The 13,485-nt window shown below is 41.5% G+C and overlaps 1 protein-coding gene across 2 annotated transcripts in view; it reads right to left on the minus strand.

Annotated features, from left to right (window-relative positions):
* The window catches only part of LOC138654087 (UDP-glucuronosyltransferase 2A2-like), a 142,176-nt gene that overhangs the window by 1,945 nt on the left and 126,746 nt on the right, over positions 1-13,485 (minus strand). For both annotated transcript variants that reach the window (XM_069743388.1, XM_069743389.1), the window contains 3 exons: positions 9,459-9,590; positions 9,185-9,272; positions 1,611-1,830 (listed from right to left, as the gene is read on the minus strand). In XM_069743388.1, the coding sequence (XP_069599489.1) occupies positions 1,611-1,830; positions 9,185-9,272; positions 9,459-9,590 (440 nt within the window). The remainder of the gene's footprint in view (positions 1-1,610; positions 1,831-9,184; positions 9,273-9,458; positions 9,591-13,485) is intronic.

Below are 13,485 nucleotides of genomic sequence, written 5' to 3' on the forward strand. Positions count from 1 at the left end.
AACATGCTGTCAATCACCCAACAAATGGTCAAAACGCTCGCTCATCAGATGATTGGATTGTTCATGCTGGCATTAAAATTGTATTGGCACACACCACCCTGTGTAAATAGGAGATGGGCACAGAAAATATATGTTACCAATTGTTCTATGTTCACGGAATTAATGGTCGGCCTGTCTAAACAGGGCATTAAATGACTGCCAATTGGCCTGTAAATAGCAAATTCAATGGTCATTAACTTAGTCCTTTAGTCCTGACTCAACCTGTTTCTTTGACTATGCTTAATGATGCTGTCTAGCCTGTTACATTACCTATAGCCCATATTGCAAACCTTCTTGAGGGGGTTTCAAGGTGAAGAACACATTTTTTTCAAGATTGAGGTTTAACCCTAATTACCCCACTACAGTGTTTCTCTGAAAATAAAACAGGTCCTATATTATTTTTTTCAGATAGATGATATTGTTCAGATAGATGGGTTAGGATTTATTTTTAGGAGATGTCTTATTTTTTTCCATGAACAACAATCCACACTTCTTCATGAACAAAAAAACAAAATTTATTCAAATATAATCATGTCATCACACACACACTGCACATACACATGTAAATACGCACACTGCACATACGGAACATACCAGCCAGTTTCCTGTTTAGTTCCTCTAGACTTCTGCACTTAAACGTCATTTGGTTACACCATGGTTATGTGACTGTGATGTTTCCAGGAAGAAGCAACCGCGAAACGTGCGTTGGGGTCAGGAGGCACGGCTTGTCACTTGGCAGTGGAATCTTTGTGGGACTCACGTAGAGGTAATATGTGGAGGATTTGACTCTGTGCACTTTATATTTTGTGGGAGGTTGGAGGAATTACATAATACTATTTTGATTAGGGGTGTTTTGCAATATGGGTAAATTGTGCCCTCAGCACTTGCTTTATACTGTGGATATGATTTCCGGTTTCCTGTTCTCCTTCTCTCCAATGCTTATGTGGATAATGTGTTTGGCATAGGTATCATATTATTAATGCTCAAAGAATAAGACTGCAATATGTCACTCATTATATTTATAGCTATATACCTCTATAATAATCTTTAAAGGAATTTATTTGTGAAAAAAATCTTTTTCCATTTGAGTTCCACTCTGCCTGCCTGGCTTTCGGTTTTGCTTGGTCTGAGGCACCATCTGATTTTAATGTTTGGTTATTTGTATTTAAATAAATAAATTGTTATATATTTTTTTTTACAAAAAATTGTGTTTGGAAACACTTCTTGATCCTAATGCTGTGAAACCACAGAAGGGTCGTTATGTCTGAAAGGTCCTTAAAGTAGTGTTTATTTCAGAATAGAAATGTTGGGGCTCTGGGAAATTGACCAGTTTTCTCGCACACAACACCGGTCCTGAATGTAACTCGGGTTTATTTTTGGAGTAGGGCTTATATTTCAAGTATACTCCAACAATCCTATAAAATCATGCTAGGGTTATTTTCGGGATAGATCTTATTTCTGTGACTGTGGTCCTATGACTTAAATCTTAATTTGTTTACTCATGCTAGTATGTTTAATGAATCATATTTTTCAGAATATTTTAATCTAACACTTTCTAATAAAACTCTTACCTCGGGTCATTAATAACAGTGTTAACTGCATCCACTAAGTCTTGACTCTGCATCTTGTTGATGTCTAGCATCACTGCCATGCCTTTGGTCTTCATATGAATAATATTATCTGGCTGATCGGCAAATAGTGGAATTCCCACCATAGGTACTCCATGAAAGATGGCTTCATAAATTCCATTAGTTCCTCCATGAGTAATAAAGGCTTTGGTCTTTGGATGACCTAAAAAGGACATTTTAATTGGTGATACTGTTTCAATAGTATATGATTATTAGAGCAATTAATTAGTGATTATATAGTAGTAATATTCAAGGGGACTGTATTTTCTACACATATGATATACTACATAAAACGTAATAAAAGATTTCTATAAAGACACATAACTATTAAACCAGAAACTATAATTTACAAAATGTAAAGCCTCCCATATATATGTAATAGTGTGCTTGTTCAGCCAACAACTATTTCACCACCTCTAAGTGGCTATTCCACAAGATTAAAAGAGCTAAAACAATAAATATATGCACTTCACTATTAAATTTACTGTAGATCACCCTCCTCTGCTTGATAAATCTTTGATGCCAGACTTGGAAAATAGGGACCTAAAACTAACAATACACACGAGATAGCTGTTGGTCAAGCATGCATTTGACAGACAACTATCTATCCGGACTCACTGATACAAATTACTGCTCTGCTCAGTTAAATGTTCATGTCATTCTCCCCCCAAAAAATCAAAAAAGATCATATGTCGACATTCCAACTACCTAATCCATCTCATATCAACATCACCCTTTGGAGAAGAGGTCAGGAGGAGGTAGATGGTACTATTGAAATGTATGGGGGCTTTAAGTCTACTAATGTCATGTGGGCAGTGTGTGATTACTTGGCTATGGGAGCTAGCTGACAAAATGACACAACTCTGTTGTTGGAATACCCAGGGCCAGGGGCTTCTTCCCTGTCCCTAATGCTAGGGGTGCCCTAGGTATACCTGCTCCCTGGATCACTTCTGATGGTGAAGACGCCGTGGCAACATACCTTGCTGAACTCATGAATCAGCCCTATATCTATCTGTCCATCCAGGGAAGTGGAAAGTAATGGTGTATGTATTGTAAGAAGGCTAGTGGCTTCGTATAGTCCAGTCAAAATAAGGTTTGACCCGGAACAAATTCCAAAAAAGCGTTTTATGATTTTTTTTTATTACTATTATATGTGAGGAACAACATATTAAAAGTTTTCCAAAAATTGATCACCACAAAGGTCCTAACTATGATGTCATAAGACGATGACAGCCATTGCACTAAAAATAACGAAAATTTCCATATTTCAAAGCTGTAGCTTTAGGTTACAGAAGAGTTTGCATTTTGTATACTATATATTTTAATATAACAATTTTTATACAAAGTTTTATACTAGCTACAATACAGACCAAAAGTTTGGACACACCTTCTCATTTAAAGATTTTTCTGTATTTTCATGACTATGAAAATTGTACATTCACACTGAAGGCATCAAAACTATGAATTAACAAATGTGGAATTATATACTTGACAAAAAAAGTGTGAAACAACTGAAAATATGTCTTATATTTTAGGTTCTTCAAGGTAGCCACCTTTTGCTTTGATGACTGCTTTGCACACTCTTGGCATTCTCTTGATGAGCTTCAAGAGGTAGTCACCGGGAATGTTCTTCCAACAATCTTGAAGGAGTTCCCATAGATGCTTAGCACTTGTTGGCATTTTTGCCTTCACTCTGTGCGGTCCAGCTTGCCCCAAACCATCATCTTGCCAGGTCATCTAGTGTAGCACCCCATCACTCTCCTTCTTGGTCAAATAGCCCTTACACAGCCTGGAGGTGTGTTTGGGGTCATGGTCCTGTTGAAAAATAAATGATGGTCCAACTAAACACAAACCGGATGGAATAGAATGCTTCTGCAAGATGCTTTGGTAGCCATGCTGGTTCAGTATGCCTTCAATTTTGAATAAATCCCCATCAGTGTCACCAGCAAAGCACCCGCACACCATCACACCTCCTCCTCCATGCTTCACGGTGGGAACCAGGCATGTATAGTCCATCCGTTCACCCCTTCTGCGTCGCACAAAGATACGGTGGTTGGAACCAAAGATCTAAAATTTGGACTCGTCAGACCAAAGCACAGATTTCCACTGGTCTAATGTCCATTCCTTCTGATCTTTAGCCCAAACAAGTCTCTTCTGCTTGTTACCTGTCCTTAGCAGTGGTTTCCTAGCAGCTATTTTACCATGAAGGCCTGCTGCACAAAGTCTCCTCTTAACAGTTGTTGTAGAGATGTGTCTGCTGCTAGAACTCTGTGTTGCATTGACCTGGTCTCTAATCTGAGCTGCTGTTAACCTGTGATTTCTGAGGCTGGTGACTCAGATAAACTTATCATCAGAAGCAGAGGTGACTCTTGGTCTTCCTTTCCTGGGTCGGTCCTCATGTGAGCCAGTTTCTTTGTAGCGCTTGATGGTTTTTGCCATTGCACTTGGTGACACATTCATAGTTTTCCCAATTTTTCGGACTGACTGACCTTCATTTCTTAAAGTAATGATGGCTACTCGTTTTTCTTTACTTTGCTGCATTTTTCTTGCCATAAAACAAATTCTAACAGTCTATTCAGTAGGACTATCAGCTGTGTATCCACCAGACTTCTGCACAACACAACTGATGGTCCCAACCCCATTTATAAGGCAAGAAATCCCACTTATTAAAACTGACAGGGCACACCTGTGAAGTGAAAAACCATTCCCGGTGACTACCTCTTGAAGCTCATCAAGATAATGCCAAGAGTGTGCAAAGCAGTCATCAAAGCAAAAGGTGGCTACTTTGAAGAACCTAGAATATAAAACATAATTTCAGTTGTTTCACACTTTTTTGTTAAGTTTATAATTCCACATGTGTTAATTCATAGTTTTGATGTCTTCAGTGTGAATGTACAAATTTCATAGTCATGAAAATACAGAAAAATCTTTAAATGAGAAGGTGTGTCCAAACTTTTGGTCTGTACTGTACATGGACAGGCGAGGTCATGACGTCATCCATGACGTCATGACTAGTGTTGAGCGATACCGTCCGATATTTGAAAGTATCGGTATTGGATGGTATCGGCCGATATCCGAAAAATATCGGATATCGCCGATACCGATATCCGATACCAATACATGTCAATGGGACACAAATATCGGAAGTATCCTCTATGGTTCCCAGGGTCTGAAGGAGAGGAAACTCTCCTTCGGGCCCTGGGATCCATATTCATGTGTAAAATAAAGAATAAAAATAAAAAATATTGATATACTTACCCTCGGACACGCCCTGGTTGTCACCGCTGCAACCGCCATGCTTCCCTTCTTAAGAATGAGCGCGTTAAGGACCTTCGATGACGTTGCGGATTGTGATTGGTCGCTGAGCGATCATGTGACCGCTCACGCGACCAATCACAAGCCGCGACGTCATCGAAGGTCCTTAACGCGCTCATTCTTAGGAACGGAAGCATGGCGGTTGCAGCGGTGACAACCAGGGCGCGTCCGAGGGTAAGTATATCAGTATTTTTTATTTTTATTCTTTATTTTACACATTTCTACAAATTATAGAATTAATACACAGTGCATTTTAAGACCTACTTCATCACTGAATAAGTGTGTCAGGTCAATAGTCACTATTTTCATCATCAGACACTGCTTCCTCACTCATATTGTCACAATGGCCTTCTTGACATGGTCCGCATACCCGTGAACAGGTAAGTCTGTGTCTTTTGCAAGTGCACCGAAGTGTACTACAACCATGAGAACAATTGCAGTGAATTATTTTCAGAAGTATTTCTGGCGAGGGTGAAGAATCCATCATCACTGGAACTAGACTGTTGTTCTGCAATTCCCATCCCCATTCAGTAGTGTCCATGGCCTCACCATTGTCCATCCAAAGCTTGACTGTAAGCATGAGGTAACACCAAAGGGCATGATACTTCGTTACAGAGGAGGTCGGTGGCAGTCGTTCAGGTGTAACAAAGATTTTGGCTGAACCAACTTTTTTGCAGAGAGTAGAATACCTGATTGCAGACAGATTGTCTCCAGGTTTGCCCCCAAACAATGCCACCATCGCTTTACACCCAGTGTCTTCAATCTCAGCTCTGTTTTTGTTAGGTGTGGAAAAGATTTTAGCACAGCTATTTAAGACCGAGTCTCCTTTCAAAACCGCGGAAGTGGTATCGCAACCCGTGAATGCATGAAGGAACAGAAGACTGCTGCAGGCATGGTTTCCCAGGAACTTCTTCATAACCTTAATGTCGTATACTGTTGCAGGACTCCCTTTATCTGAGTAGAAATAAAGCTTGCTGCCATCGCTGGTTGACGCATGATGAAGTAACAACACCAAAAGATCTGTATCTTCGCCAATGAGACTAGTACTTTTGTTAGATGACATTGACACTGCTGCCTTAGCAATCTCCACATCTGCATCCCCCTCTGATTGTATTATGTGGCAACCTCTGTCATTCATGCGCTGTGAAACGAGATTGATACAAGACTGTTTGTTCTCCACTTTCGAAAGGAAGTCTTCCTTTTTCCCGACAAATTTCGTTCCTTCAGCAATGTTCACTTTGTTACTTGTTTGTTTTTTGCGCTGTCGCTGATGGGTAATGTCCTTAGTCTTTGGTCCTCCAATGTAACCATCAAATACTATCGTAGCTTTACCATAGTGCTTTAGTGTGAAAGATGCATAGTCTTCAGCGATTGAACAATATGTCTTTCCTTCTGACCACTTCAGTCGATGGAGAAGAGAACCTCCGTCAAGAACATAATGTTCCACTTCGGGTACATCCTTGAGTACTGCGTCATGTGAACTGTACGATCGGCCTCGATAAGCTCCCTTGCTATTCCAACTATCTGTTGGTAATTCAGCCATAGTTTACTGGTACGAGAGTGAGCGGGTAATCCGTTTCTTTTGGTGGACAAGAGGTGGACAATTTGATAGACACTGCAAGGCGAGTCGCATTTAACATTTTACAGCTTTGGCGGCCATATTCTTTGACGTCACATTTGGACCCTTTGTGGTAGCCCTATCTTGGTAAACTTTTAGTATGTTTTTCCCTACATGTAATACTACAAAAAAAAAAACTATAAAACGCTTTCTTGGAATTTATTCAGGGTAAAGTATTTTTTTTCCGTATTTTGACTGGACTAGTAGTTGATGGGAGGTATGTGTCACAGGGATAGCTGCTCTCTGTGATGTAACCCAGAGTATTTTCTTTAGTGCACGTAATCACTAAGAAGTTCATTTGGTGCACCTGGGACCGGGTTGCGGGTAGCTACAGTTGTGGCCAAAAGTATTGACACCCCTGCAATTCTGTCAGATAATACTCATTTTCTTCCTGAAAATGATTGCAAACACAAATTGTTTGGTATTATTATCTTCATTTAATTTGTCTTAAATGAAAAAACAAAAAAGAATGAAGCAAAAAGCAAAACATTGATCATTTCACACAAAACTCCAAAAATGGGCCAGACAAAAGTATTGACACCCTCAGCCTAAAACTTGGTTGCACAACCTTTAGCCAAAATAACGGCGACCAACCGCTTCCGGTAACCATCAATGAGTTTCTTACAATGCTCTGCTGGAATTTTAGACCATTCTTCTTTGGCAAACTGCTCCAGGTCCCTGATATTTGAAGAGTGCCTTCTCCAAACTGCCAATTTTAGATCTCTCCACAGGTGTTCTATGGGATTCAGGTCTGGACTCATTGCTGGCCACCTTAGAAGTCTCTAGTGCTTTCTCTCAAACCATTTTCTAGTGCTTATTGAAGTGTGTTTTGGGTCATTGTCCTGCTGGAAGACCCATGACCTCTGAGGGAGACCCAGCTTTCTCACACTGGGCCCTACATTATGCTGCCAAATTTGTTGGTAGTCTTCAGACTTCATAATACCATGCACACGGTCAAGCAGTCCAGTGCCAGAGGCAGCAAAGCAACCCCAAAACATCAGGGAACCTCCGGCATGTTTGACTGTAGGGACCATTTTCTTTTCTTTGCATGCCTCTTTTTTTTCTCCTGTAAACTCTATGTTGATGTCTTTGCCCAAAAAGACTTTTGTCTCACCTGACCAGAGAACATTCTTCCAAAACGTTTTAGACTTTTTCAGGTAAGTTTTGGCAAACTCCAGCCTGTCTTTTTTATGTCTCGGGGTAAGAAGTGAGGTCTTCCTGGGTCTCCTACCATACAGTCCCTTTTCATTCAGACGCTGACGGATAGTACGGGTTGACACTGTTGTACCCTTGGCCTGCAGGGCAGCTTGAATTTGTTTGGATGTTAGTCGAGGTTCTTTATCCAACATCCGCACAATCTTGCATTGAAATCTCTTGTCAATTTTTCTTTTCCGTCCACATCTAGGGAGGTTAGCCACAGTGCCATGGGCTTTAAACTTCTTGATGACACTGCGCACGGTAGACACAGGAACATTCAGGTCTTTGGAGATGGACTTGTAGCCTTGAGATTGCTCATGCTTCTTCACAATTTGGTTTTTCAAGTCCTCAGACAGTTCTTTGGTCTTCTTTCTTTTCTCCATGCTCAATGTGGTACACACAAGGACACAGGACAGAGGTTGAGTCAACTTTAATCCATGTCAACTGGCTGCAAGTATGATTTAGTTATTGCCAACACCTGTTAGGTGCCACAGGTAAGTTACAGGTGCTGTTAATTACACAAATTAGAGAAGCATCACATGATTTTTTGAACAGTGCCAATACTTTTGTCCACCCCCTTTTTTATGTTTGGTGTGGAATTATATCCAATTTGGAATCATTTTCAGGAAGAAAATGAGTTTTATCTGACAGAATTGCAGGGGTGCTCCGCTCTGCTGCCATTTTCTCTTGCAGGCAGTGGAGCTGCAGGGATTACTCCCTGCCCACCGCGCATGAAGGCAATCTGGCCAGGGGCCGGATAAACTGGCCAGTTTGCCCTCATTATTAGCTGCCCTGCAGGGGCCCCCCAGAGCCTCCGGGGCCCGATGCAGCCACATCGGTTGAACAGGCAGTATCGGTTGAACATGTGAAGCTCTATCCCCACTGGGGATGTGGGGATATGTGATGGTCTGTCAGTACTGTGGATGTAATGTGGGAACATGTGATGCTCTAACACCACTGTGGATGTGATATGGAGACATGTGAAGTTCTATCACCACTGTGGATGTGATGTGGGGATAGTGACGGTCTGTCACCACTGTGGATGTGATGTGGAAATATGTGAAGCTCTTTCACCACTGTGGATGTGATGTGGTGACAGGAGCATATTACAGATAACCAATGAGTGTCCAGAGGGCGGGTCTGGACACTGAGGTCGGGTGGTGCCAGCTGTTGCTGTGAGGTTAAATAATAAAGCACAGGGAGCTGTCAAGTTTGGTAGAGCCACAGGTAAACAAAGTGAGTGCGAGGAATGAAGTGAAATTCATGAGGAACAAATGGCAGAAGCAACAAAGAAAATGTATTGGGGTGTTGTATATCCCAATACAGCACACTTTAGCTTAAAAAAACAACTTGTATTTCAGGGTTGGACTACCTCTTTAAGACTTACCTAAGAGATCATTCTGTGGTATCCAGTCATACAACACTGTGTTCTCCCCTAATGTAACTGGTTTGTTGCCACTGTATCTCCAGATTACCTGTTTGAATTAGCAATAACAATTACTAGCTAGGTACATATATGCACAATGTGAAAAATCATAAGTGGGTCAGGCATTGTTTCTTGCACTGCTATATTAGTTGTATGGTGCTTTTTACATTATTTTTGTTTCATTTGTTTATTGCAAACAACATTTATGGGTTCTACTAGGACTATTGATTATTACCTTTTGTGGCAGCTGGCTCAGAGCAGAGGCAATCACATTACTTCTTTCATCTGTCAGGTTTTTCACCATAGAGCCAAGTGAGAATACAACAATACCATGTTCTCCTGAGCTTTCTGCAATCTTTTCCATATCCTTCAATGAAGAAAATGCATTCAGTTATTATTATATATTCCTTTACACACGCTGCACCGGCATGCCGTTGTTCCCGCAGGACCACTGCGCCACCAATCCGACTCAGTTGCCACGGTCAGGACAGCGCTCCCCTGGCTTGCTGCTCCTGTTCCTCCTCCCGTGCAGTACACATATACTGCACTAGCACGCCGTTGCTCCCGCAGGACTACTGCGCCACCAATTCTTCTCAGTTGTCACAGTCAGGACAGCGCTCCCTTGGCTTGCCGCAAACTCCCCCCTGGACCATCCATTAAACTGGATGTACATCACCAGTTTGAGATATTCAAAAAAACGGTGCCAATAATCTTTCGGTGACCTTAAAGGCGACTATGTGATAAAGGCCGGAGTCCGGCCGAAACGTCAAAACTGTCGCTTCACCTACCACCGTAAATAAAATTTATTCACTTGAAAGCATACTTTTCCATTGAGTGCAGTGATTCTATATCTATTTTCCTTTAAATGATGTTCATTGTCTGTGTTATTAGATAAACGCCCTTTTAACGAAAGCAGCAGAAAAAGATATTTATCTTTTACAACATAGTGGACACTAAGCCATAATTACGATAATGCAATTTTCTACCATGTGTCTTATTCTATAGTGACTGTGGTGGAGATTGAAGGGTGTCACGTATTATGTTCCTCCTTACTTCCTGTATAGGAATTGTTCTCTAGTAGCGCCTATATTTTAGAAGCTGGGAGAACAATCTCTTTATAAGACTTAACAGAGCTCGTTTCACCCCTTCCCCTGGCGTCTTGATAGACAAATGCATTGTATTTTAAAAAGTTGTACTCAGACTTTTCTTTGCAATCTGTGAGGCTAATATTGGCTTTAGGAACCGACACAGAACAAGTACAGTCAATGTGCAAGAACAATATATGAACTACCAATTGTGTTAAATAAACTATATAGAAGTGAATAAATTCCCATTACAAATTGCCCAAAGGGGAAAAAACATATAGCAATTGTTGATAAAACTTGACATTTATAATATCCAATTAATATCTATAGAAGTTGATCCTAACTATTAAAAACACAGATGTAACATAGTAACATAGTTAGTAAGGCCAAAAAAAGACATTTGTCCATCCAGTTCAGCCTATAGCCTATAGGCGTGTACTATGGAGGACGTCGCAGGCGTGTACTATGGAGGAAAGAGAATGAACTTCAATCAAATATTGCAGCCAGCATGCAGCCAGCGGGTAAGGAAAGGGTGAATCAAACACCCGAAAACCCCGCCCCTATGGCTGAAAATTGTTCCCTCCAAATTCAGGTGACAGAGTCCCTTTAAGTAAATAGCCAAACTTGTGATTAAAATAAATAGCTCATAACTTCTCTAACATGTTTCACCTAAAAGGCATTATCAGGGGATTGAGCCTATAAATTATCACCATTAAAGCGGATATCAAGAAGTTTAAAAAGGAGTTTGAAAAAAATGAGCCAAAGCACTAGCAGCATACATGTAGTTGCTAATAGAGCGGTAACTCCTCCTCCTGGACCTGTCCTCTGCCTTTGACACAGTGGACCATTCTCTGCTGCTGCAGACCCTCTCATCCCTTGGCATCACAGAATTGGCCCTATCCTGGATCTCATCATACCTAACTGACCGTACATTCAGCGTCTCCCACTCACACACCACCTCCTCACCTCGCCCCCTATCTGTCGGAGTCCCGCAAGGTTCAGTTCTAGGACCCCTGCTCTTCTCCATTTACACCTTTGGCCTGGGACAGCTCATAGAATCTCACGGCTTTCAGTATCATCTCTATGCTGACGACACACAGATCTACATCTCTGGACCAGATATCACCTCCCTACTAACCAGAATCCCTCAATGTCTGTCTGCTATTTCATCCTTCTTCTCCACTAGATTTCTAAAACTTAACATGGACAAAACAGAATTCATCATCTTTCCCCCATCTCACGCGATCTCCACAACGAACCTATCCATTACAGTAAACGGCTGCCCACTCTCCCCAGTCCCACAAGCCCGCTGTCTTGGGGTAATCCTTGACACTGATCTCTCCTTTAAACCACATATCCAAACCCTTTCCACTTCCTGCCGCCTCCAACTCAAAAATATTTCATGGATCCGCACATTCCTAAACCAAGAATCTGCAAAAACCCTAGTCCATGCCCTCATCATCTCCCGCCTTGACTACTGTAACCTCCTGCTCTGTGGCCTCCCCTCTAACACTCTTGCACCCCTCCAATCTATTCTAAACTCTGCTGCCCGACTAATCCACCTGTCCCCCCGCTATTCCCCGGCCTCTCCCCTCTGTCAATCCCTGCACTGGCTCCCCATCACCCAGAGACTCCAGTACAAAAGCCTAACCATGACATATAAAGCCATCCACAACCTGTCTCCTCCATACATCTGTGACCTCGTCTCCCGGTACTTTCCTGCACGCAACCTCCGATCCTCACAAGATCTCCTTCTCTACTCCCCTATTATCTCCTCTTCCCACAATCGCATACAAGATTTCTCTCGTGCATCCCCCCTACTCTGGAATGCTCTACCACAACATATCAGACTCTCGCCTACCATCGAAACCTTCAAAAAGAACCTGAAGACCCACCTCTTCCGACAAGCCTACAACCTGCAGTAACCACCGATTGACCAAACCGCTGCACGGCCAGCTCTACCCTCACCTACTGTATCCTCACCCATCCCTTGTAGATTGTGAGCCCTCGCGGGCAGGGTCCTCTCTCCTCCTGTACCAGTTGTGACTTGTATTTTTCAAGATTATTGTACTTGTTTTATTATGTATACCCCTCCTCACATGTAAAGCGCCATGGAATAAATGGCGCTATAATAATAAATAATAATAATAATAATAATAACTCCCTTTCTGTTGTTCCTGGTACCAGTCATTGACCGCTCCTGTTGGAGATTCAGCTGCTCCCTGTCAACAGAATAGCAGTTTTTCTTCCTGTTGACAGGGTGGATCTACTGTTGTCGTGCTGATTGACAGCTGGCTCCCCCAATTAGGCAGCGTGGAGTCGGCTGTCAGTCACCATGACATTAGTAGTCTCACCCTGTCAGCAGGAATAGAAACTGGCACTATGTTGACATGATGTCAGTGAAAGTCTGTGACCACTCTGTGCCGGCGGAGAAAGCTGGCACAACAGTCAGGTAGGTAGCAACTACCTGTCTGTTAGTGCTTAGGCACTTTTTTCTTCTTTTTCCAGGTCCCGGATATCCACTTTAATCATCATTACCCGATACAAGAGTAAATAATATATACCCACATCTGTGTTTTTAATAGGTATAATCAACTTATATAGATAATAATTAGTTATAATAAAAGTCACATTTTATCAAATTACTGGTGGTGAAAACAGACAAACTGTCCAAACATTGATGGTAATCTGATCTAGCACACTGATGAAAATTGGTAAGTTTTTTTTAAAGGAGAAAACAACAGGCGCCTAAATGAGTTTTAACCTTGTCCAGAGGTCTCGTTTATCATCCTGCAGCATCTATTTGCTAATGAGATCATGACAGCAACATAGCAGCATAAAACCCACTGAGATTTAAGATGCCACTACATGCAGTCTGAATGCAGGTGATTGTCACAACTAAAACAATACACCGTTTTCCAAATTATTGTGCAAATTTGATTTAAGTGTCATAAAGATTTCATTGTTTTGTTTTTCAAATAAACTCATGGATGGTATTGTGTCTCAGGGCTCAATGGATCACTGAAATCAATCTTAAACACGTGATAATTAGTTTTCGAGGTGATTCTAATTAAAGGAAAACTACTTAAAAATGATGTTCCACATTATTAAGCAGGCCACGGTTTTCAAGTAACATGGGAAAGAAAAAGGATCTCTCTGCTGCCGAAAAGCATCAAA

Source organism: Ranitomeya imitator, chromosome 1, assembly GCF_032444005.1.
Source record: "Ranitomeya imitator isolate aRanImi1 chromosome 1, aRanImi1.pri, whole genome shotgun sequence".
In the NCBI taxonomy this organism is placed as follows: Eukaryota; Metazoa; Chordata; class Amphibia; order Anura; family Dendrobatidae; genus Ranitomeya; species Ranitomeya imitator.